This window comes from Cherax quadricarinatus, chromosome 43 (genome assembly GCF_038502225.1).
Source record: "Cherax quadricarinatus isolate ZL_2023a chromosome 43, ASM3850222v1, whole genome shotgun sequence".
In the NCBI taxonomy this organism is placed as follows: Eukaryota; Metazoa; Arthropoda; class Malacostraca; order Decapoda; family Parastacidae; genus Cherax; species Cherax quadricarinatus.
Window position 1 is genome coordinate 3,849,956 of NC_091334.1, and position 27,501 is coordinate 3,877,456.

Consider the following 27,501-nt stretch of genomic DNA (forward strand, 5'->3'; position numbering starts at 1 on the left):
AATGTTTCTCACAATTATATCACATAAATGTTAAACCTAAAACCCAATCTAACTTTATTATTTTTTAAATACACTACCTAACAGAATCCTTCATATGACCTGTCTTTGTAATACTCACTTGTGCTTTATAGTAATCTGTTTACATTAATGTTTTATCACTGACTTCATCATTGCTTAATTAATCTTAAGTTAATTTTAAGCCAGCCCGTAATGCTATGCATAGTATAAATGGCTTTGGCATACTGCTCTTATCTGTATTTTTTTGTACCTCTGTATGTGTGCACAAATTTATAATAAATAAATAAATAAATAAAAAAATTCTTAGTATAATATAGTATTTACACCACTTATTGGTTTGGGTAGTGAGTGAAAAAGGCTACAGCAATATAAAGTACACTCTATGACCCTTATTGGTGTAGCACTTAGTTATAATTATAATAATAATAATATAAACTCCGGTAAACCCTTTCATTGTATATATTTTGGTAGAATTACCGACAATATGTAAAGTAAAAGGACACAAGTGACGGCCTGACAAAGCTCCTGGAGAGCGAAATGTTGCCACATAAAATGTCACATTAGTTGCATTTGTGTCCTTTTACTTTACAAACCCTTTCATTAATGAATTTTATAATTTTAATAATAATATAAACTACAATAAACCCTGCCGTTGATAAATTTTGGAACAAAAAATTGGCCAGACAGATAGAAGTATCAGACAAAATGGAAAAAGTCTGTAATCACAGATTTTGTCTGTAACAATATTGTCCAGTTATCATCTGAACCAATAGACGAAGTGCAGCCACTCTGATATTTGTCTGGTATGGGCCATGGTGGCTACATCCAGGACCTGTCTGTTTTCTCTGAGTCATAGGCGACCCAAGCCAGTGTATTGCACTCTCTTGTGCATACACTTGCCATTCAGTCTTACTTTTTCCCGGATTTAGAATGTTTTGTGTGACTTTATTAACATATTAAGTACAGTACAGTTAACATTGACTTGTAAAGCAAGTGGTGGTGCCATGAGGAAACTTGTGGCTCTCAGTTTTACAGATACTTTTGAACTAATAGAGAAGATTGAGTCTGGGGTCTCAGTGACATGTCTTCTCAACCATCTGTGTCTTCTCTACCATCTATGTCTTCTGAACCATCTTCTTTATTTTCACCAGTAGAGCTTTACATCTCTGCTAACTCAGAATAAAAGTTACTCCGAGTCTCCACCATCAATCGTGGTAGTTTACACTTCGTCTCTTCACCATGAAAAGGTAAGTAAAATTACTATAAATTAGGTATAGTACTGTAAAATTATTATACAGTACATATTGCACCAGAGTATGACAGTTTACAGTACCCATATTCTTAATGTCCGGTTGACTTGGTCCACTGGTTCAGAAGACAACTTGGTCCACTGGTTCAGAAGACAACTTGGTCCACTGGTTCAGAAGACAACTGGGCAGTCACAAAAAACTAATTTTGTATTATTTGGAATTTCTGGATAATTGGCACTATTGCCCCTCCCCCCCATCCCTGTTAATCCATTAGTAGAGAGTTTATTGTACCAGGATGTTGTTTGTAACAAGTGTTTATTGGAACTTTTTTTTTTAATGCTAATTTAGGATTTTTTTTTACAGGTAGAAAAGCAAGTAGATGAACTGATTGCAAGACTGGACGACTGGGAATTACGAGATTTAACGCCAGCAGAACGTGAAAGACGAATACGCCTTTGTGAAAAGTTTCAAAGTTCCCTGAAGAAAGCACATATGGATTTCAATGAGTGGGTATTATAGGGGTAGGAGATATCCCAGGAGGGGTTGGAGGGAGGCAGGGTTAAGGTTTTAAGTGCTAAGGGCTTGAACGTCCCACAGGCTTGTGTGAGGACATGAAGATAAGATCCTTTATTTCATTATGATACAATGTTTATACAGAGGAGAATAACATTTAAGTGTGCATGCAGAAAGCCCCTTAACCCGTAAATGATCCAAACGTATATATACGTTTTTTCAACATTTGAAAGTATGTAAAAAAAGTAGATCTTCTTTTTGTTTTTTTACATTTGAAAATGTGTAAAAAACTTTGATCTACTTTTTTTTTTTGTTACATTAGAAAATATGTAAAAAAAACGTAGATCTACTTTTGTAGCACAACACGTGTGAACGTAGATCTGCTTGGACCGTTTACGGGTTAATATGCAGAGCATTTTGGACAAACTTAAGATTAACTTAAGATTAATAAGGCAATGACAAAATGAGCGGTTTTATATACAGTCTCATAGATGGTTATCAATATATATTTAGGAGTTAAAACAAGGTATAGTGAGATTGAAGTGAGTGGTTGCAGATGGTTTTTATGACTTGATGTGCTGTTGGAGTGTGAGCAAGGTAACATTTATGAAAGGATTAAGGGAAATCTGTTAACTGGACTAACGTGCTGGAGATGAGAAGTACAGTTCCTGCACTCTGAAAGATGGTTGGAATGTTGTGGTTTAGTGCATTAATTTTAATGCCTATATATTTCTGGAAAGACAGCTAGGGTATTGATAAGTGTGTGTGTCCTTCAGATCATCTTATGATGGCAGGAAATTGCTTATGTGTTAGGAATTTCATTTTATTTTTTATGGAGATGTACATTGATATTTCTTGTCTGTTTGTACAACATCTCTTTCCTGCACACCCTAGTCTTTATGATGTATCGAAACGATGCTTATTAATGTGAAACTATGGTGAAAGTAAGAGATAAACATTTATTTATTTATATTAACACAACGGCCGTTTCCCACCAAGGCAGGGTGACCTGAAAAAAAAAAAATTCATCATCATTCGCTCCATCACTGTCTTGCCAGAGGCATGCCTACACTACAGTTATAAAACTGGAATATTAACACCCCTCCTTCAGAGTGCAGACACTGTACTTCCCATCTCCAGGACTCTTCTATTTGGGGCTTAGGTTATGAATTGATTTTAAAAATTGATGTACAGTCAGCTCTTATGACACTTTTGTATATAATGGATTTTTTTTGTAAGTTGGGTTGAAAAATTGTTTCAGAATATTGAATAGCACTTACAGACAAGCCCCGTTCCTGCGGCTCCTAAGGTTCGAGACCCTAAACAATGAGTGAAAATCGCTAGCAGATGGAAAAGAGCATTTTTTCATTATAGAATGTGTCAAAAATGTCTGATAACATGTTTTCACTATCATATATTAAGTGCTTTATACAGCTATACATAAAACATAAAAAAATAAAATGCACAGTGCATACAATATTTACCTTAAAATATGGCGCTGTTTGTCCTTCCCTCGCGCAGCTGTTGTAAGAAAATGGTGATAAGGTGGAAAAGAGGTAAAAGCACAAAACATAATGAATAATGGCTCAATTGAAAGCCAACAAAAACATGGAACACCAAAAAGTCGGAGTTATATATATGGGGCTCTCCTGTACTCTCAAGGTTTTCCCATGTGTCATTTTGTTTTAAATATGCCTTAAAATTTCATTTGCAAAAAATTTGTGCTATTTAGAGTAACTTTATAAAAGAGCTGACTATAATTGGAATGTAAATAATTTACACTAATTGACATATCTCTTTTTCTAGGAGAAAATACCGCTCAGTAGGACCAGCTGAGAATGCAGCCTCAGGCTGGGGTGTGGAGGATGACAGAGAGGACAGCAGTGCTGACCTCAGCACAGATGAATTACGTCAGCAGCAGCAACGCTTACTTCAAGGTGATTTTATGTAAATGTTCTTTTGGAAAAGAAAGTCATTTGTTTTTTGTATATTACCTGGTACAATTGATGGCATACTATATGCTGTTTTCTCCATACAAAGGTACAACCATCCTGTCTTTTTATTATTTTTTAACACAGAGGCAGTCTCCCACTGAGGCAGGGTGACCCAAAAAAGGAGAAACTTAAGTTTTTCTTCTTTTTGCATGTAATAATTTATACAGAAGGGGTTACTAACCCCTTCTTCCCACCATCCTGTCATGTGACGGGGTATTGTTTGTGTTGGGAGAATTGCTGGTATTTTTCTTTCTGTTTCATGAACATGTTAGATTGCAGTATATCTTGAAAATATCTGTTTACATTTAATTTTCAACACATTGGTTGTCTCCCACTGAGGCAGGGTGATCCAAAAAGAAAGAAAATCCCCAAAAAGAAAATACTTTCATCATCATTCAACACTTTCACCTCTCTCATACATAATAACTGTCTTTGCAGAGATGCTCAGATATGACAGTTTAGAGGTCCCTACAAACTGCCAATATCCCAAACCCTCCTTTAAAGTGCAGGCATTGTACTTACCATTTCCAGGACTCAAGTCTGGCTAGCCCGTTTCCCTGAATCCCTCACAAAATATTACCCTGGTTACACTCCAACAGCTCACAGGTCCCAAAAACCATTTGTCTCCATTCACTCCTATCTAACACGCTCACACATGCTTGCTAGAAATCCAAGCCCCTCGCCCACATTTAATATGCACTTTAATTGCTTGTGTTTCTTAATTGTTCTTAGTCTTATTTTATATTCCTTCAAATATAGACTATCTGATCTGAGACCAGGCAGTGAGGTTACACTCCCTGGAAACATTAAGACACTAACAGATTTATTGTATGTGCTTGAAATGAATGATTTAAGTGGAAGAAGACATTTTGCTTTTATTTTTATAATGCAGTAGCGTCACTGGACTTCTTTCATCACATTGACAGTAATATCGTCATAAGTTTCACTCTCCTCTGTGTGGGTAATTTGTGTATGGTTCCAGTCACTTTATTGTGCCTCTTTATTCTTTAAGAAACTAAGTAAAGTAAGTACAGTATGCCTGAGTAATAAAAGTGGTCTCACATACTGAAGAATGTGACACATGCACAACACCTGGGTATCTTTGTTGAAATGTTTTGACTGCATAACAGGCTTCTTTAGTCAAATACGGGGGAATACAATCCTGGAGACAGTGTCTTGTTAGCATATTTGTCAGTATATAATTCTATTGAAGTACAGTCCGGGCTCATGCCTATGCTTCAGGCATGAGGGATAGACCTCACCATGATCAGTCTGTCGCCCAACAAGGGTGACGGACTGATCACATCAAAACTACCCCTGCTGTCTCCAGTGTTGCATTCAACTGAAGAAGCTTGTGCAGGTGAAACATTTCATCAATAAAGATACCCAGATGTTGCACAGGTGTCTTATTCTTCATCTTGTCAGTATTATGCACCATCAATAATAAGTCTCACTGTACAAGATAGTCACAAGCATTAGGCTTGTGAGGTTTATGTATACCTTTTTTGTACAATAATGTAACCATTGTTATGCATTGTAGAATGAACAAGAATGAGTGGATTAAATGAGTGCTTGATCATAGTAACCGAAAATGGAGCCTTTGCAGGTCTGTATAAATTAATAATAAAATTATTCCTGATTTAATGTTTTATTTTATAATCTACTACATATTCACTTCCCATGAATTAGTCTTAACAATATAATGATTAAATTACTTAAAACATTACAATGTGGGTGTGAGGCATCGGTTTTGAATGTTGTAGATATGTCAACTGTGGTGTGAATATCATGCAGAGAATTCGGAGTTTAGAAATTAAACGGTAACCAAGATTATAATTCAGAGAGTTGAGGAGGGTTGTTGAGGTGGTGTGGGCATGTAGAGAGGATGGAGAAGGTTAGGTTGACAAAGAGGATTTAAAATAAGAGGGATAGGAATGGTTGTAGGGAAGGGGTTAAAGAGACTGAGTTTTAGGGGCTTGAGCATCCAGCAGGCTTGTATGTGTGTTAGACAGGAGCGGATGGAGACAAGTGGTTTATAATGGACATGCTGTTGGAGTGTGAGTAAAGTAACTTTGTGAAAGTATTCAGGAAAATCAGTTAGCTGGATTTGAGTCCTGAAGGTAGGAAGGGCAGTTGCTACACTCTGAAGGAGGGGTGGGGATGTAGTAGTCTGAGGTAACTAACTGTGATATCAGCACACTTCTGGATAGACAGCAGTTGAATAAATGATGGTAAATGGGTTTTCTTCATTGGATCACCCTGCCTTTGCAGGAGACAGCTGTTAAGGTAAAAAAACAAAAATTGTTTAAGAATGTGTGAAATATACTAAACATCAATTCATTATCTAATGATAACTCTTTTGTTCACTCTGAGAATGACTACATTATGTTATTTGTTTTGATTACAGAACAAGAATCTGGTCTTGAGGTATTGTCTCAGGTAGTATCTCAGCAAAAGAGAATTGCCTCAGCTATTGGTACAGAGGTAGATGAACACAATGGTAAGTGCAAGTTGTTTTACCAACTCTCTTTTTCTTGTTTAATTACAGTTGATTGTTTCGTGTTTGGTAGAAGTGGTTTTACCCACTGTCTCCATGTTTGATTGCTGTTATTTGTATTATACAGTGGGGCCCCGCTTTACTGCATTTCACTTTACGGCGTTCCGCTAATACAGGCATTGCAAATTATGACCAAAACTCGCTATACGGCTCCCCCCACCTGACTTTCTAATACAGTCACTGCATCCCACCCTGTTTGTTTACATTCTCCGTGAGCTCTGTAAGCACCATGTCTCTCCATTATGTCTGGAAACTCCAAAAATTTCAAGTGTTTTTAAAAGTTATTTCATATTTTATATATTTTTTTTTTTTCTTCAACAAGTCGGCCGTCTCTTACCGAGGCAGGGTGACCCAAAAAAGAAAGAAAATCCCCAAAAAGAAAATACTTTCATCATCATTCAACACTTTCACCACACTCACACATTATCACTGTTTTTGCAGAGGTGCTCAGAATACAACAGTTTAGAAGCATACACATATAAAGATACACAACATATCCCTCCAAACTGCCAATATCCCAAACCCCTCCTTTAAAGTGCAGGCATTGTACTTCCCATTTCCAGGACTCAAGTCCGACTATATGAAAATAACCGGTTTCCCTGAATCCCTTCACTAAATATTACCCTGCTCACACTCCAACAGATCGTCAGGTCCCAAGTATCATTCGTCTCCATTCACTCCTATCTAACACGCTCATGCACGCTTGCTGGAAGTCCAAGCCCCTCACCCACAAAACCTCCTTTACCCCCTCTTTCCAACCCTTTCGAGGACGACCCCTGCCCCTCCTTCCTTCCCCTATAGATTTATATGCTTTCCATGTCATTCTACTTTGATCCATTCTCTCTAAATGACCAAACCACCTCAACAACCCCTCTTCTGCCCTCTGACTAATGCTTTTATTAACTCCACACCTTCTCCTAATTTCCACACTCCAAATTTTCTGCATAATATTTACACCACACATTGCCCTTAGACAGGACATCTCCACTGCCTCCAACCGTCTCCTCGCTGCTGCATTTACCACCGAAGCTTCACATCCATATAAGAGTGTTGGTACTACTATACTTTCATACATTCCCTTCTTTGCCTCCATAGATAACGTTTTTTGACTCCACATATACCTCAACGCACCACTCACCTTTTTTCCCTCATCAATTCTATGATTAACCTCATCCTTCATAAATCCATCCGCCGACACGTCAACTCCCAAGTACATATCTGAAAACATTCACTTCTTCCATACTCTTCCTCCCCAATTTTATATCCAATTTTTCTTTATCTAAATCATTTGATACCCTCATCACCTTACTCTTTTCTATGTTCACTTTCAACTTTCTACCTTTACACACATTCTTAAACTCATCCACTAACCTTTGCAATTTTTCTTTAGAATCTCCCATAAGCACAGTATCATCAGCAAAAAGTAACTGTGTCAATTCCCATTTTGAATTTGATTCCCCATAATTTAATCCCACCCCTCTCCCGAACACCCTAGCATTTACTTCTTTTACAACCCCATCTATAAATATATTAAACAACCATGGTGACATTACACATCTCTGTCTAAGACCTACTTTTACCTGGAAGTATTCTCCCTCTCTTCTACACACCCTAACCTGAGCCTCACTATCCTCATAAAAGCTCTTTACAGCATTTAGTAACTTACCACCTATTCCATATACTTGCAACATCTGCCACATTGCTCCTCTATCCACTCTATCATATGCCTTTTCTAAATCCATAAATGCAATAAAAACTTCCCTACCTTTATCTAAATACTGTTCACATATATGCTTCAATGTAAACACTTGATCTACACATCCCCTACCCACTCTGAAGCCTCCCTGCTCATCCGCAATCCTACATTCTGTCTTACCTCTAATTCTTTCAATTATAACCCTACTGTATACTTTTCCTGGTATACTCAGTAAACTTATTCCTCTATAATTTTTACAATCTCTTTTGTCCCCTTTCCCTTTATATAATGTGACTATACATGCTCTCCGCCAATCCCTAGGTACCTTCTCCTCTTTCATACATTTATTAAACAAAAGTACCAACCACTCCAACACTATATCCCCCCCTGCTTTTAATATTTCTGTCATGATCCCATCAGTTCCAGCTGCTTTACCCCCTTTCATTCTACGTAATGCCTCACGTACCTCCCCCACACTTACATTCTGCTCTTCTTCACTCCTAAAAGATGGTATACCTCCCTGACCAGTGCATGAAATTACCGCCTCCCTTCCTCAACATTTAAAAGTTCCTCAAAATATTCTCGCCATCTAGCTAATACCTCCCTCTCCCCATCTACTAACTCCCCTACTCTGTTTTTAACTGACAAATCCATACTTTCCCTAGGCTTTCTTAACTTGTTTAACTCCCTCCAAAATTTTTTCTTATTTTCATTAAAATTTCTTGACAGTGCCTCTCCCACTCTATCATCTGCTCTCCTTTTGCACTCTCTCACCACTCTCTTCACCTTTCTTTTACTCTCCATATACTCTGCTCTTCTTATAACACTTCTGCTTTGTAAAAACCTCTCATAAGCTACCTTTTTCTCTTTTATCACACCCTTTACTTCATCATTCCACCAGTCACTCCTCTTTCCTCCTGCCCCCACCCTCCTATAACCACAAACTTCTGCCCCACATTCTAATACTGCATTTTTAAAACTCTTCCAACCCTCTTCAACCCCCCCACTACTCATCTTTGCACTAGCCCACCTTTCTGCCAATAGTCACTTATATCTCGCCCGAACTTCCTCCTCCCTTAGTTTATACACTTTCACCTCCCTCTTACTTGTTGTTGCCACCTTCCTCTTTTCCCATCTACCTCTTACTCTAACTGTAGCTACAACTAAATAATGATCCGATATATCAGTTGCCCCTCTATAAACATGTACATCCTTTAGCCTACCCATCAACCTTTTATCCACCAATACATAATCTAACAAACTACTTTCATTATGTGCTGCATCATACCTTGTATATTTATTTATCCTCTTTTTCATAAAATATGTATTACTTATTACCAAATTTCTTTCTACACATAGCTCAGTTAAAGGCTCCCCATTTACATTTACCCCTGGCATCCCAAATTTACCTACTACTCCCTCCATAACATTTTTACCCACTTTAGCATTGAAATCCCCAACCACCATTACTCTCACACTTGATTCAAAACTCCCCATGCATTCACTCAACATTTCCCAGAATCTCTCTCTCTCCTCTACACTTCTCTCTTCTCCAGGTGCATACACACTTACTATAACCCACTTTTCACATCCAATCTTTATTTTACTCCTCATAATCCTTGAATTTATACATTTGTAGTCCCTCTTTTCCTGCCATAGCTTATCCTTCAACATTATTGCTACTCCTTCTTTAGCTCTAACTCTATTTGAAACCCCTGACTTAATCCCATTTATTCCTCTCCATTGAAACTCTCCCACCCCCTTCAGCTTTGTTTCACTTAAAGCCAGGACATCCAGTTTCTTCTCATTCATAACATCCACAATCATCTCTTTCTTATCATTTGCACAACATCCATGCACATTCAGACTTCCCACTTTGACAATTTTCTTCTTATTCTTTTTAGTAATCTTTACAGGAAAAGGGGTTACTAGCCCATTGTTCCCGGCGTTTTAGTTGACTTTTACAACACGCATGGCTTACGGAGGAAAGATTCTTATTCCACTTCCCCATGGATATAAAAGGAAAAGTAATAAGACCAAGAACTATTAAGATAAAATCAAAGAAAACTCAGATGATTGTGTATAAATAAATGTGTGCATGTATGTGTAGTGTGGCCTAAGTGTAAGTAGAAGTAGCAAGACATGCCTGTAATCTTGCATATTTATGAGACAGACAAAAGACACCAGCAATCCTACCATCATGTAAAACAATTACAGGCTTTCGTTTTACACTCACTTTGCAGGACGGTAGTACCTCCCTGATAATTATACAGTGGACCCCCGCATACCGATGGCATCACATAGCGATTAATCCGCATACCGCTTGCTTTAATCGCCAAAATTTTGCCTCACATACCGCTTAAAAACCCGCTCACCGATTTTCGTCCGAGACGCGTCCAATGTGCGGCCTGAGCCACGCTCACATGTTCCGCCGGTGGCATTGTTTACCAGCCAGCCTCCGCGGTAACATCCAAGCATACAATCGGAATATTTCGTATTATTACAGTGTTTTCGGTGCTTTTTCTGGAAAATAAGTGACCATGGGCCCCAAGAAAGCTTCTAGTGCCAACCCTACAGCAATAAGGGTGAGAATTACAATAGAGATGAAGAAAAAGATCATTGATAAGTATGAAAGTGGAGTGCGTGTCTCCGAGCTGGCCAGGTTGTATAATAAACCCCAATCAACCATCGCTACTATTGGTGGTACAGCTGCTGCTGCTGCTGCACTGTCAGCTGCTGCTGCTGCTGCACTGTCATCTGCTGCTGCTGCTGCTGCTGTAGCATCGTCTGCTGCTGCTGTAACATCGTCTTTTGCTTCTGTAGCGTCGTCTGTTGCTGCTGTACCACCGTCAGCTGCTGCTGCTGCTGTAGCATCGTCTGCTGCTGCTGTAACATCGTCTGTTGCTGCTGTAGCATCGTCTGTTGCTGCTGTACCACCGTCAGCTGCTGCTGCTGCTGTAGCATCGTCTGCTGCTGCTGTAACATCGTCTGTTGCTGCTGTAGCATCGTCTGTTGCTGCTGTACCACCGTCAGCTGCTGCTGCTGCTGTAGCATCGTCTGCTGCTGCTGTAACATCGTCTGTTGCTGCTGTAGCATCGTCTGTTGCTGCTGTACCACCGTCAGCTGCTGCTGCTGCTGTAGCATCATCTGCTGCTGCTGTAACATCGTCTGTTGCTGCTGTAGCATCGTCTGCTGCTGCTGTAGCATCGTCTGTTGCTGCTGTACCACCGTCAGCTGCTGCTGCTGCTGTAGCACCGTTGTTGGTGTGGCTTATTGAGAATACCAAGAAACAATTAACCCCAGAGGATTTGCCACCCAGGATAACCCAAAAAAGTCAGTGTCATCGAAGACTGTCTAACTTATTTCCATTGGGGTCCTTAATCTTGTCTCCCAGGATGCAACCCACACAAGTCGACTAACACCCAGGTGAACAGGGAAAAATGCCTGGAACTAGTGCTCATATTGGTGAATTTAAAGCCAGCAAAGGTTGGTTTGAGAGATTTAAGAATCGTAGTGGCATACACAGTGTGATAAGGCCTGTTCTGGAAGAAAATGCCAAACAGGACCTACAGTACTCAGGAGGAAAAGGCACTCCCAGGACACAGTGTCTCATCAGTCATTGCTGCATCTTCAATAAAGGTAAGTGTCATTTATTCTTCATTTAGTAGACTAGTACATGCACAATATATACTGTGCATGTACTACTCTACTATTGTACATGTATCCTTCTCTTTGTGTGTGGGAAAATGTATGTTTCATGTGGTAAAAATTTTTTTTTTTCAGACTTTTGGGTGTCTTGCACGGATTAATTTTATTTCCATTATTTCTTATGGGGAAAATTCATTCACATACCGATTATTTCGCATAACAATTACCCCTCTTGCACGGATTAAAATCGTTATGCGGGGGTCCACTGTACTCTGATAATTATAGTTATGTAGACCTGTACCTAAATAAACGTACACACTGTGTTGGTATGCAGTTACACATTAAAATCAGTAAGAGTGTCTTATGTCTTGAGATGCCATATTAGTAATGATAATAATACTCAATAATAAACACTAAGTCTCATTAATATACACATTTTCATTAACCCATCTATGATATTTTTTCAAAATTATGTAATGAACATGATACGTAACATATAAAGATGATAAACACACCCCACAGTAGAATAAATTAACATAAATACGAGATATGGTAGCCAGATGACTTGTATGATTGACGGCTAGAATAACATTTTCTCTAGTCCAACATCAGAGAAAATGTGTTATTAGGGGTAACTGTAGAAAATTATTCCTTTTGTATGCCTTCACTCAGAGTGTCATTTCTTCTAAAAATGGTATTTCATGAGAATGGGAGTGTTCCTTTTTATTTATTCTACCTTATGAATGTAGAGACAACTTGTACACAATGTAACTTGTACAAAACCAGACGTGTTCGCTTGGTTTGTTTACAAAACTCACGTATGCCTCTCTCATTCATTCATTTTATCTTGTTTACTCACCTCTGACCCTACATTAAGACTACAAATGTTTTAAGGTAATTAATGAGTGAACTGTATATGCATTTTATCACTCTGAGATGCTTAAATGTCATAGAATGTGGGTGTGGTGGCCTGGTATGGTAGCCTGGCTGGCTACCATACATACCACACTTGATTTCTTACAATAAATACTACTCATCTCGCCCTAGATTAAGACTACAGATATTTTAAGGTAAGTAATGAGTGTACTATATGTGTATTTTAATTTTTTATTGTTTTTTAATGCCTAGTTGTATTGCTAACTTAATATATGTTAGTGTAAACTTGTTATCTAGTACAGTGGAACCTCTACTTGTGAGCGTGTCGACGTGCGAGTTTTTCCAAATATGAGCAGTCGATGGGCCGATTTTTTGCTTCCATGCGTGAGCAAAATTTCTACAAGCGAGCAGACCTCAAGACGGGTTTCTTGACACTGGTGAGGAGCTCTTGCTCTTGATCTCGGGAATTGTATCTCATTTGTTTGTTGGACTATCTTATTGAAACTTGGGCAATGTATGATGGAAAGTTGATTCTTAACGTACACCAAAAATGAAAGAAATCTAAGCATAAATAATGGAGTTTACTTCCCAGCAATTAGCCACGCCTTAGCGGTATTTTCATATAGATTTTATGATTGTATTCTCGTTTCTTTGGTCTCATTTGATAGGATGGAAGATATATTAAAGAAATAGATATGATATTGATTGCTTTCACAACGAAAAGTACCTTGAAATTGAGCTCAACATAGGAGAAATGGTCCATTGCTTGGCTGTGTTTAAGAGTAAACAAATGACATCACTGTCCATTCCAGTATGCAGTCATGAATGGGTTGACATTATTTATACAATTATTGCAATGAGAAATAACAGTAAATCTTATATTTTTTGTGTGAATAAAAATTACAAATTATTTAAATAATAATAATAATAATAAAAATAATAATAATGATAATAATAATAATAATAATGATAATAATATGTATAATAATATGTATAATAATATTATTATTTTATATTTATTATCACACTGGCCGATTCCCACCAAGGCAGGGTGGCCCGAAAAAGAAAAACTTTCACCATCATTCACTCCATCACTGTATTGCCAGAAGGGTGCTTTACACTACAGTTTTTAAACTGCAACATTAACACCCCTCCTTCAGAGTGCAGGCACTGTACTTCCCATCTCCAGGACTCAAGTCCGGCCTGCCGGTTTCCCTGAACCCCTTCATAAATGTTACTTTGCTCACACTCCAACAGCATGTCAAGTATTAATAACCATTTGTCTCCATTCACTCCTATCAAACACGCTCATGCATGCCTGCTGGAAGTCCAAGCCCCTCGCACACAAAATCTCCTTTACCCCCTCTCTCCAACCTTTCCTAGGCCGACCCCTACCCCGCCTTCCTTCCACTACAGACTGATACACTCTTGAAGTCATTCTGTTTCGCTCCATTCTCTCTACATGTCCGAACCACCTCAACAACCCTTCCTCAGCCCTCTGGACAACAGTTTTGGTAATCCCGCACCTCCTCCTAACTTCCAAACTAAGAATTCTCTGCATTATATTCACACCACACATTGCCCTCAGACATGACATCTCCACTGCCTCCAGCCTTCTCCTTGCTGCAACATTCATCACCCATGCCTCACACCCATATAAGAGCATTGGTTAAACTATACTCTCATACATTCCCCTCTTTGTCTCCAAGGACAAAGTTCTTTGTCTCCACAGACTCCTAAGTGCACCACTCACTCTTTTCCCCTCATCAATTCTATGATTCACCTCATCTTTCATAGACCCATCTGCTGACACGTCCACTCCCAAATATCTGAATACATTCACCTCCTCCATACTCTCTCCCTCCAATCTGATATTCAATCTTTCATCACCTAATCTTTTTGTTATCCTCATAACCTTACTCTTTCCTGTATTCACCTTTAATTTTCTTCTTTTGCACACCCTACCAAATTCATCCACCGATCTCTGCAACTTCTCTTCAGAATCTCCCAAGAGCACAGTGTCATCAGCAAAGAGCAACTGTGACAACTCCCACTTTGTGTGTGATTCTTTATCTTTTAACTCCACGCCTCTTACCAAGACCCTCGCATTTACTTCTCTTACAACCCCATCTATAAATATATTAAACAACCACGGTGACATCACACATCCTTGTCTAAGGCCTACTTTTACTGGGAAATAATTTCCCTCTTTCCTACATACTCTAACTTGAGCCTCACTATCCTCGTAAAAACTCTTCACTGCTTTCAGTAACCTACCTCCTACACCATACACCTGCAACATCTGCCACATTGCCCCCCTATCCACCCTGTCATACGCCTTTTCCAAATCCATAAATGCCACAAAGACCTCTTTAGCCTTATCTAAATACTGTTCACTTATATGTTTCACTGTAAACACCTGGTCCACACACCCCCTACCTTTCCTAAAGCCTCCTTGTTCATCTGCTATCCTATTCTCCGTCTTACTCTTAATTCTTTATTTATTTATTTTATTTATTTATTGGAAATTGGAAATTGGAAATAATAATGATAATGATATGTATAATAATAATATGTATAATAATAATAGTATAATAATACAATAATAATAATATAATATGTATAATAATAATACATATACATGTATAATAATAATGTACTATATATAATAATTATAATAATAGACAGCTTCAAAAGGCTGTCACTAGATGGCAGTGTTTACCACAACAAAGAGGGAGCGGTTGTGGCCGCTTCCACCTGTTAAATGGGATATTTTATTCATTCTAGAGTATATATCAGGTTTCTATGTGATCTATATTGTTTATTATTTCATATTAGATGAACTTTGATAGATAAATAAGCTGTAGAGTTGATAGCGAAATATTCAAGGAGTATGTTGTCCTGTCTCCAGACAAACTCTTGTCGGCCTCTGACACCACCCATACCACTACATGAATGACGTGTTTTATTCATTCTATAGTATATATTATGTTTCTGTGTTATTTATATTGTTCGTTATGTCATATTAGACAAACTGTGATAGATAAATAAGTTGTATAGATGATATTAGCGAAATTATTCATGAAGTATTTTGCCCAGTCTCCAGACAAACTCTCGTCCACCGCCGACACCGCCCGTACCACTACGTGAATGACATATTTTATTCATTTTAGAGTATATATCAGGTTTCTATGTTATTTATGTTGTTTATTGTGTCATACTAGATGAAGTGAGATGGATAAATAAACCGTGGAGTTGATATTAGCGAAATTATTGAAGTACAGAATTCCACTGGAACGGATTAATTGCATTTCAATTAATTTAAATGAGGAAAATTGACTCTGCAAATGAGCAAATCCAGTTGCGAGCAAGGTCATGGAACTGATTAAACTCGCAAGTAGAGGTTCCACTGTATTTATATGCATTTATAAGTGGAAAAAAAGGGTGTTCCACTTTATGGCAATTTCCGCTTTACGGCGGTAGCCTGGAACCTAACCTGCCATTTAAGTGGGGCCCTACTATATCTAGTTTTATGACAGACAACAATTATTCAAAGATATTGTGAGGTAGTACAGGTCGGCCATCACTAATCCGGCAATCAGTTATCCAGTTCCACGAGTAATCCGACACTAATTTCGGCTAGCATAATTTCAAATTTCATCATTATACTGACTCAAATCATTATACTGACTCAAATTTCATCATTATACACTGACTCAGAAATTGTGCAGATGGTTGTAAATCCACAGTAGCAAGCCAGTGGAGGAGAAAGTAGTGACGAAAATAAGGAAGATGTAACAGAAAGAGTCTCTTTTGATAGGTTAATTAAGTGTATTCCAACCTAACCACTCTGTAATCTGGCAAACTTACTAAATCCGGCACACTACAGGTCCCAATGATGCCGGATTAGTGATGGCCGACCTGTAGTCATAACTGTCATCACATTACTTTAAAACAATAATTTAGGTGATGTATCTATATTGATTTGGTTCAGTCACTCTTTATTCTTCATTTTGGGAACTATGAAAAAATTTCTCATTTTTTCATTCATGAATTATAGACTTCATATTTCTGTTTGTATAGTATTATCATTCATTGTAAAATAAAATTGTTTTTTAACACACTGGTCATTTCCCACCAATACGAGGTGACCCGAAAAAGAAGAAACACTTTCTCCATCATTCATTCCATCACTGTCTTGCCAGAGGCACACTGATACTACAGTTCATATGCCCCTCCAAACTACAAATATCTCCACCCTCCTTCAGAGTGCAGGCATTGTACTTCCCACTTCCAGGATTCAAGTCAACTTAACTGGTTTTCCCAAATCCCTTCAAATCAAATATCTACATATAAAAGTAGTCAAACAGTTATGAGACAATGTGCTGTACTAAGTCCACAGTACACTCACCATTTTGGTACTGGATGACACTGTGTACTGAGATATTGTTTGGTACAATTAATTGGCATCAAATGTTGGGCTACTTATGCACAGCACACAGTGAGATTTGAGGGCAGGAAATGCCACCAGTGATGTCAGTGTAGGTTCCAATCATGTACAAATCTTTGTTTCTACTTTTTTTTTCAATACACCGGCAGTCTCCCACTGAGGCAGGGCGACCCTTTTTACTTATAGTAATTTATACAGGAGAAGGGGTTACTAGCATTTTAGTCACCTCTTACAACACACATGGCTTATGGAGGAAAGATTCTTTTCCATTTTCCCATGGAGTATATCTATTTAATGCCATTTTAGTGTATCTGAAGGGCTCTTAATCTAAGAATTTATTACTTTATTCCTTGGATCAAACCTGGTTGCCTTCTGTTTCCCAGGTACTGTATGACTCATAAATACATAGTATTACCCAAATAATTTTCTATATAAATAAATGGTCATCCCACACTCACTGAAAACAACAGATATAGCCCCATTCCATGAGAGTAGCATTAAATCAATTGCAAAGAATTACAGACCGATAGCACTAATGTCCCAAATCATAAATCATACCTGAAAGCATTATTGTTAATGGGGGAAATGGATAAATATAAGCAGGCTCAGGTTTATTGAACTTTAAACCAAGTTTGTTGTTTCTGCAGTTACTCTGGAAGAGAGCTTAGTCTTTTCATTTGTATGAACTCTGGTTATTGATTTATTTTATGTCTTCAACAGAGTTACTGGATGAGATTGCCGACCGAACAGATAACACGCAGAACCGCATTGTCGATGAAACAGGCCAGATCTCTGTTATAACAGAAAAGTCGAGGACATGGCGTAAGTACTGATATACTGTACATAGAATTTTTTTTTTTCAACACACCGATCATCTCTCACCGAGGTAGGGTGACCCAAAAAGAAAGAAAATCCCCCCCAAAAAATACTTTCATCATCATTCAACACTTTCACCTCACTCATACATAATCGCTGTCTTTGCAGAGGCGCTCAGATACGACAGTTCAAAAGTGCCTCCAAACTGGCTAACCGGTTTCCCTGAATCCTTTCACAAAATGTTACCCTGCTCACACTCCAACAGCTCGTCAGGTCCCAAAAGCCATTCGTCTCCATTCACTTCTATATAACACGCTCACACATGCTGGAAGTCCAAGCTCCTTGCCACAAAACCTCTGTTACCCCCTCCCTCCCTCCAGCCTTTTCGAGGATGACCCCTACCCCACCTTCCTTCCCCTACATATTTATACACTCTCCAAGTCATTCTACTTTGATCCATTCTCTCTAAATGACCAAACCACCTCAACAACCCCTCTTCAGCCCTCTGACTAATACAGTGGAACCTCGGCTTACTAATTTAATCCGTTTCATGATGTTGTTCGTATCTAGATTTGTTCGTATGCTGAGTCAATTTTCCTCATTTAATTTAATTGAAATGCAATTAATCCGTTCCAGCCTCTCAGGAAGCATGACAAAATAATGCTAATATCAACTCTATGGCTTAGTTATCTATCACAATTCATCTAATATGACATATTAAACAATACAGTGGAACCTCTACTTGCGAGCATGTCCACGTGCGAGTTTTTCCAAATATGAGCAGTCGATGGGTCGATTTTTTGCTTCCATACGTGAGCAAAATTTCTTCAAGCGAGCAGACCTCAAGACGGGTTTCTTGACATTGGTGAGGGGCTCTTGCTCTTGATCTCAGGAATTGTATCTCACATGTTTGTTGGACTATCTTATTGAAACTTGGGCAATGTATAATGGAAAGTTGATTCTTAATGTACACCAAAAATGAAAGAAATCTAAGCATAAATAATGAAGTTTACTTCCCAGCAATTAGCCACCCCTTAGTGATAATTTCGAATGGTTTTTATGGTTGTATTCTCATTTTTTTGGTCTCATTTGATAGAATGGAAGATATATTACAGAAATAGATATGATTTTAATTGCTTTCACGATGAAAAGTACCTTGAAATAGAGCTCAACCTAGGAGAAATGGTCCATTGCTTGGCTGTTTCAGAGTAAACAATTCAAGAGTAAACATTCCAATATGAATGGGTTGACATTATTTTTTTTTTGTTATATTTGAAAATATGTAAAAAAAAAGTAGATCTACTTTTGGAGCGCTACGCATGTGAACATAGATCTTCTTGGACCGTTTACAGGTTAAACTTGCAAGTAGAGATTCCACTGTATTAATAACATAGAAACATGATATATATTCTGGAATGAATAAAATAGGCCATAATATGGCAAGTGATGGCGACTCCGGCAGCGGCAGAAAGCATCCGCCGTTTACTCTCCCACTCTAGTATCTTCCCAGTCCATAACCCTACACCTAGCTTGTGTTTATCTATGATTAGTGGTGAGGTTGTCACATATGTTACCACAAGTGTGGTCAAGACAGATGTGATCACAGTGGCCACAGGGGTGGTGGTGGTGGTGGCAGTGGCCACAGTGGTGGTGTTGGTGGTGACGGCAGCCACAGTGGTGGTGGTGGCAGCCGTGGCCATAGTGGTGGTGGTGGTGGCGGCCAGCTGCCTCACTCTATGCTGCTGCCTTCTTCGTTTCTCTAGCTTTTTTCATAGTTTCTAATCACTTCCTGAGCTTCTTGCTGATTATATGCGAGTACTGTCTCTTTGGGCGAGGCACTGTGTAAGAAATTTGTGCAATATAAGACAGAATTACACATCCCAAGGGTCTGCTGCGGTCACTCAGAGCGGCACACCTCCTCTTCCTTTTGATCCTTGGTTGGCTGTGAGATAGCTGTGGTCTCCCAGTGCCTACAGACACCCAGAGGGTTACCTGTTTGTATTTTGAAGCATTTGGCACAAACATATGAAAAAATTATGAAAAATGTCTAAAAATGACATTATTATTATTATATTATTATTTTTTTTTTTTCAACAAGTCGGCCGTCTCCCACCGAGGCAGGGTGACCCAAAAAAGAAAGAAAATCCCCAAAAAGAAAATACTTTCATCATCATTCAACACTTTCACCGCACTCACACATTATCACTGTTTTTGCAGAGGTGCTCAGAACACAACAGTTTAGAAGCATATACGTATAAAGATACACAACATATCCCTCCAAACTGCCAATATCCCAAACCCCTCCTTTAAAGTGCAGGCATTGTACTTCCCATTTCCAGGACTCAAGTCCGACTATATGAAAATAACCGGTTTCCCTGAATCCCTTCACTAAATATTACCCTGCTCACACTCCAACAGATCGTCAGGTCCCAAGTACCATTCGTCTCCATTCACTCCTATCTAACACGCTCATGCATGCTTGCTGGAAGTCCAAGCCCCTTGCCCACAAAACCTCCTTTACCCCCTCTCTCCAACCCTTTTGAGGACGACCTCTACCCCGCCTTCCTTCCCCTATAGATTTATATGCTTTCCATGTCATTCTACTTTGATCCATTCTCTCTAAATGACCAAACCACCTCAACAACCCCTCTTCTGCCCTCTGACTAATACTTTTATTAACTCCACACCTTTTCCTAATTTCCACACTCCGAATTTTCTGCATAATATTTACACCACACATTGCCCTTAAACAGGACATCTCCACTGCCTCCAACCATCTCCTCGCTGCTGCATTTACCACCCAAGCTTCACACCCATATAAGAGTGTTGGTACTACTATACTTTCATACATTCCCTTCTTTGCCTCCATAGATAACGTTTTTTGACTCCACATATACCTCACCGCACCACTCACCTTTTTTCCCTCATCAGTTCTATGATTAACCTCATCCTTCATAAATCCATCCGCCGACACGTCAACTCCCAAGTATCTGAAAACATTCACTTCTTCCATACTCCTCCTCCCCAATTTTATATCCAATTTTTCTTTATCTAAATCATTTGATCCCCTCATCACCTTACTCTTTTCTATGTTCACTTTCAACTTTCTACCTTTACACACATTCCCAAACTCATCCACTAACCTTTGCAATTTTTCTTTAGAATCTCCCATAAGCACAGTATCATCAGCAAAAAGCAACTGTGTCAATTCCCATTTTGAATTTGATTCCCCATAATTTAATCCCACCCCTCTCCCGAACACCCTAGCATTTACTTCTTTTACAACCCCATCTATAAATATATTAAACAACCATGGTGACATTACACATCTCTGTCTAAGACCTACTTTTACCTGGAAGTATTCTCCCTCTCTTCTACACACCCTAACCTGAGCCTCACTATCCTCATAAAAGCTCTTTACAGCATTTAGTAACTTACCACCTATTCCATATACTTGCAACATCTGCCACATTGCTCCTCTATCCACTCTATCATATTCCTTTTCTAAATCCATAAATGCAATAAAAACTTCCCTACCTTTATCTAAATACTGTTCACATATATGCTTCAGTGTAAACACTTGATCTACACATCCCCTACCCACTCTGAAACCTCCTTGCTCATCCGCAATCCTTCACTGTCTTACCTCTAATTCTTTCAATTATAACCCTACCGTACACTTTTCCTGGTATACTCAGTAAACTTATTCCTCTATAATTTTTACAGTCTCTTTTGTCCCCTTTCCCTTTATATAAAGGGACTGTACATGCTCTCTGCCAATCCCTAGGTACCTTCCCTTCTTTCATACATTTATTAAACAAAAGTACCAACCACTCCAACACTATATCCCCCCCTGCTTTTAACATTTCTGTCATGATCCCATCAGTTCCAGCTGCTTTACCCCTTTTCATTCTACGTAATGCCTCACGTACCTCCCCCACACTTACATTCTGCTCTTCTTCACTCCTAAAAGATGGTATACCTCCCTGAGGTATACCATCTTTCTTCCTCTCTTTCTTCCTTAACATTTAAAAGTTCCTCAAAATATTCTCGCCATCTACCTAATACCTCCATCTCCCCATCTACTAACTCCCCTACTCTGTTTTTAACTGACAAATCCATACTTTCCCTAGGCTTTCTTAACTTGTTTAACTCACTCCAAAATTTTTTCTTATTTTCATTAAAATTTCTTGACAGTGCCTCTCCCACTCTGTCATCTGCTCTCCTTTTTGCACTCTCTCACCACTCTCTTTACCTTTCTTTTACTCTCCATATACTCTGCTCTTCTTATAACACTTCTGCTTTGTAAAAACCTCTCATAAGCTACCTTTTTCTCTTTTATCACACCCTTTACTTCATCATTCCACCAATCACTCCTCTTTCCTCCTGCCCCCACCCTCCTATAACCACAAACTTCTGCCCCACATTCTAATACTGCATTTTTAAAACTATTCCATTATTATTATTATTATTATTATTATTATTATTATTATTATTATTATTATTATTATTATTATTATTATTATTATTATTATTATTATTATTCTTTCTTTCAACACACCGGCCGTATCCCACCAAGGCAGGGTGGCCCAAAAAGAAAAACGAAAGTTTCTCTTTTAAATTTAGTAATTTATACGGGAGAAGGGGTTACTAGCCGCTTGCTCCCGGCATTTTAGTTGCCTCTTACAACACGCATGGCTTACGGAGAAAGAATTCTGTTCCACTTCCCCATGGAGATAAGAGGAAATAAACAAGAACAAGAACTAGAAAGGAAATAGAAGAATACCCAGAGGGGTGTGTATATATATATGCTTGTACATGTATGTGTAGTGTGACCTAAGTGTAAGTAGAAGTAGCAAGACATACCTGAAATCTTGCATATTTATGAGACAGAAAGAAGGACACCAGCAATCCTACCATCATGTAAAACAATTACAGGCTTTCATTTTGCTCACTTGGCAGGACGGTAGTACCTCCCTGGGCGGTTGCTGTCTACCAACCTACTACCTAGGATTATTATTATTATTATTATTAATACATATTATTATTATTATTATTATTATTATTAAGGGAACTGGAGCACAGATCCAATTCCCTAAATCAAGATCCCATCACCACATACATACTTCTGCTAATAATAATAATAATAATAATAACAGTAAGGAGAAACATCAAAAGGCTGCCAGTAGTTGGCACCACCATCAGCAAAACATAGGTAACCACTACTAGTACACTTTTCACCTGTCTAGACTTAGTAGTCTATTAGTATTAGGTTAAGTCTGCCCAAAATGCCTCGGCATGATAGTGACTTTCTTTGCTCCAGTCATATTATGATATATAAATACACATTGTAACCTTTGCAAAGAAATAAATAAATTATTTATTTAAGGAGCCTCCCTTAAGGGAGAAGTTTGCATCCTGAAATTTCGTTCGTATTCAGAAGCAAAAGATTGACTGAACGACAGTTCATGTCCTGAAAAATTTGCATGGTGGGGCGTTCGTGAGCCAAGGTTCCACTGTACTTTTAGTAACTTCACACCTCCTCCTAATTTCCACACTCCGAATTCTCTGCATAATATTTACACCAGGATATCTCCACTGCCTCCAGCCGCCTCCTTGCTGCAGCATTTGCAACTCAAGCTTCACACCAACATAAGAGTGTTGGTACCACTATGCTTTTGAACATTCCCTTCTTTGCCTCCATGGATAATGGTTTTTGTCTCCACAGATACCTCAACTCACCACTCACCTTTCTTCCTTCATCAATTCTATGGTTAACTTCATCCTTCATAAACCCATCCACTGACAAGTCAACTTCCAAATACAGTGGACCCTCGCCTAACAAACGCATCGCATAACGTTAAATCCGCCTAGCGATACATTTTAACGCAAAAATTTTGCCTCGGCTAGCGCTAAAAAACTCGCTCAACACGATTCGTTTGAGACGCATCCACGTGCGGCCTGAGCCCACCTCACTTGTTCCGTGGGTGCCAGTGTTTACAAGCCAGCCACCGCGGTCGCTTCCAAGCATACAATCGGAACATTTCATATTATCACAGCCTTTTTAGTGATTGCACCTGCATAATAAGTCACCATGGGCCCCAAGAAAGCTTCTAGTGCCAACCCTACAGCAAAAAGGGTGAGAATTACTATGGATATGAAGAAAGAGATCATTGCTAAGTATGAAAGTGGAGTGCGTGTCTCCGAGCTGGCCAGGTTGTACACAAAACCCCAATCAACCATCGCTACTATTGTGGCCAAGAAAACGGCAATCAAGGAAGCTGTTCTTGCCAAAGGTGCAACTTTGTTTTCAAAACAGAGATTGCAAGTTATAGAAGATGTTGAGAGACTGTTATTGGTGTGGATAAACGAAAAACAGATAGCAGGAGATAGCATCTCTCAAGCAATCATATGTGAAAAGGCTAGGAAGTTGCATGGCGATTTAATTAGAAAAATGCCTGCAACTAGTGGTGATGTGAGTGAATTTAAGGCCAGCAAAGGTTGGTTTGAGAGATTTAAGAATCATAGTGGCATACATAGTGTGATGAGGCATGGTGAGGCTGCCAGTTCGGACCACAAAGCGGCTGAAAAATATGTGCAGGAATTCAAGGAGTACATAGACAGTGAAGGACTGAAACCTGAACAAGTGTTTGATTGTGACAAAACAGGCCTGTTTTGGAAGAAAATGCCAAGCAGGACCTACATTACTGAGGAGGAAAAGGCACTCCCAGGACATAAGCCTATGAAAGACAGGCTTACTCTGTTGATGTGTGCCAATGCTAGTGGTGATTGCAAAGTGAAACCTTTATTGGTGTATCACTCTGAAACTCCCAGAGTGTTCAGGAAAAACAATGTGGAGGGCAATGTGGAGGGCAAACAGTAAGGCATGGGTCACTAGGAACTTTTTCTATGACTGGTTACACCATGCTGCCCCCACTGTGAAAAATTACCTAATTGAAAAGAAATTAGACCTTAAGTGCCTCCTGGTATTAGACAATGCTCCTGGTCATCCTTCAGACGTGGCAGAGCGACTTTCTGTGGAAATGAGCTTCATTAAGGTCAAATTTTTGCATTGACTCTAAGAGAGTTTTGGAGAGATCACTTTAGCATCCTCAATTGTGTAAACATTATAGGTAAGGCTTGGGAGGAAGTGACTAAGAGGACCTTGGACTCTGCTTGGGAGAAACTGTGGCCAGAATGTGCAGACAAAAGGGATTTTGAAGGGTTTGAGGCTAATCCTGGGAATCCTATGCCAGTTGACGAATCTATTGTGGCATTGGGGAAGTCCTTGGGGTTGGAGTTTAGTGGGGAGGATGTGGAAGAGTTGGTGGAGGAGGACAATGAAGAACTAACCACTGATGAGCTGCTAGGTCATCTTCAACAGCAAGAGGCCACACCAACTTACCTCATAATTTGTAATGTTTTAAAGTTAAGAATTAATCTAAGTCTGCCCGAAATGCCTAGCCATGCTAGGCCCCCTCTGTAATTAGTATTTTACTACATGTAAACCACACAATAACCAAATTCTGTAAACTCAGCATTGTAATCCTTATAGAGAATAAACTTTGAATTTGAATTTGAATTTGAGGAAACTGCTTCGGAGGAGGGGATAGAGAAATTGAGGAAGTTGCCTACTTCAAAGATTAAGGAAATGTGTGCAATGTGGCTTAAAGTGCAAACCTTCTTTGATGAAAATCACCCTCACACAGCTATTGCAAGCCGTGCTGGTGACTATTACACTGACAATGTTGTGAAACACTTTAGGAATGTCATAAAGGAACGGGAGGTACAGGCCTCTATGGACAGAGATGTTGTGCGACAGAGGTCCAGTGACTCTGAAGCTGGTCCTAGTGGCATTAAAAGAAGAAGGGAAGTAACCCCGGAAAAGGATTTGCCACCTCAAGTCCTAATGGAAGGGGATTCCCCTTCTAAACATTAACACCATCCACAGTCTCCCCTCCTCCCATCCCATCAATCATTACCAGATCTTCAATAAAGGTAAGTGTCATGTAACTGTGCATGTCTTCTTCAGTTTGTGTGTATTAAAATTAATATTTCATGTGGTAAAAAAATTTTTTTTGTTCATACTTTGGGGTGTCAGGAACGGATTAATTTGATTTCCATTATTTCTTATCGGGAAAATTAATTCGCCTAACGATAATTTCGCCTAACGTTGAGCTCTCAGGAATGGATTAATAGCGTTAGGCGAGGGTCCACTGTATCTGAGAATATTCACTTCTTCCATACTCCCTCTCTCCAATGTGATATCCGATTTTTCTTTAGCCAAATCATTTGATACCCTCATCACCTTACTCTTATCTATACTCACTTTGAACTTCCTACCTTTACACACTCTCCCAGACTTGTCCACTAACCTTTGCAACTTTTCTTTAGGATCTCCCATAAGTACAGTATCATCAGCAAAAAGTATCTTTGTCAACTCCCATTTTGAATTTGATTCCCCATAATTTAATCCCACCCCTCTCCCCAACACCCTTCCATTTACTTCTTTGACGGCCCCATCGATAAATATACTAAACAACCATGGTGACATTACACATCCCTGTCTAAGACCTACTTTTACCGGGAAGTAATCTTCCTTTTTCGTACATACCCTAACCTGAGCCTGACTATCATAAAAACTCTTTACAGCATTTAGTAACTTACTACCTATTCCATATACAGTGGACCCACCTTTTTTATCGATCTCTGTTATCACCGATTTCAATTTTCGCCAGCTTTTTTCATCAAAATATTGTTTCTGTTTTCGTTGATTTCCTCCGTTTTCATCGATGGTATGGAACCTGTCTAGTGCCCAGCGCGCACACAAAGCCGCCTTCCACAGACATTCTCAGGCAGTGTCGTGTTGTTTCTCGGCAAGTGAACATATCCTGCGAGGTCATACATAATCCTTGAATTTATATATTTATATTCCCTCTTTTCCTGCCGTAACTTATCCTTTAACATTATTGCTACTCCTTCTTTAGCTCTAACTCTATTTGAAACCCCTGACCTAATCCCATTTATTTCTCCCCACTGAAACTCTCCTATCCCCTTCAGCTTTGTTTCACTTAAAGCCAGGACATCCAGGTTCTTCTCATTCATAACATCCACAATCTTCTCTTTCTTTTCATTTGGACTACATCCACGCACATTCAAACATCCCACTTTGATGGTTTTTCTTTATGTTTTTAGTAGGCTACAAAGGAAAATGGGTTACTAGCCCTTGTTCCCGGCATTTCAGTTGACTTTCACAACACGCATGGCTTATGGAAGAAAGATTCTTATTCTACTTCCCCATGGATATGAAAGGAAAAGCAACAAGAACAAGAACTATTAAAATAAAATCAAAGAAAACTCAGATGATTGTGTATACATAAACATGTATATATATGTGTAGTGTGACCTAATTGTAAGTAGAAGTAGTAAGATCTACCTGAAATCTTGCATGGTTATGAGACAGAAAAAAGTCACCAGCACTCCTACCATGTTGTAAAACAAATACAGACTTCCCTTTTACACTCACTTAGTAGGATGGTAGTACCTCCTCGAGTGGTTGCAATATAAAATAATATATGACAGCGTAAGTGGAGAAGAATTCTTCCTTCGCAACTATGCATCTCATAAGAGGTGACTAAAATGTCAGGAGCAAGGGGCTAGTAACGCCTTCTTCTGTATTATTT

The 27,501-nt window shown here is 38.9% G+C and overlaps 1 protein-coding gene across 3 annotated transcripts in view; it reads left to right on the forward strand.

Moving 5' to 3' along the window:
• Nucleotides 1-27,501, forward strand: part of Syx8 (syntaxin 8) — an 80,728-nt gene that overhangs the window by 42,405 nt on the left and 10,822 nt on the right. For all 3 annotated transcript variants that reach the window (XM_070093514.1, XM_070093515.1, XM_070093516.1), the window contains exons 3-6: nucleotides 1,632-1,774; nucleotides 3,588-3,718; nucleotides 6,183-6,275; nucleotides 17,723-17,824. In XM_070093514.1, the coding sequence (XP_069949615.1) occupies nucleotides 1,632-1,774; nucleotides 3,588-3,718; nucleotides 6,183-6,275; nucleotides 17,723-17,824 (469 nt within the window). The remainder of the gene's footprint in view (nucleotides 1-1,631; nucleotides 1,775-3,587; nucleotides 3,719-6,182; nucleotides 6,276-17,722; nucleotides 17,825-27,501) is intronic.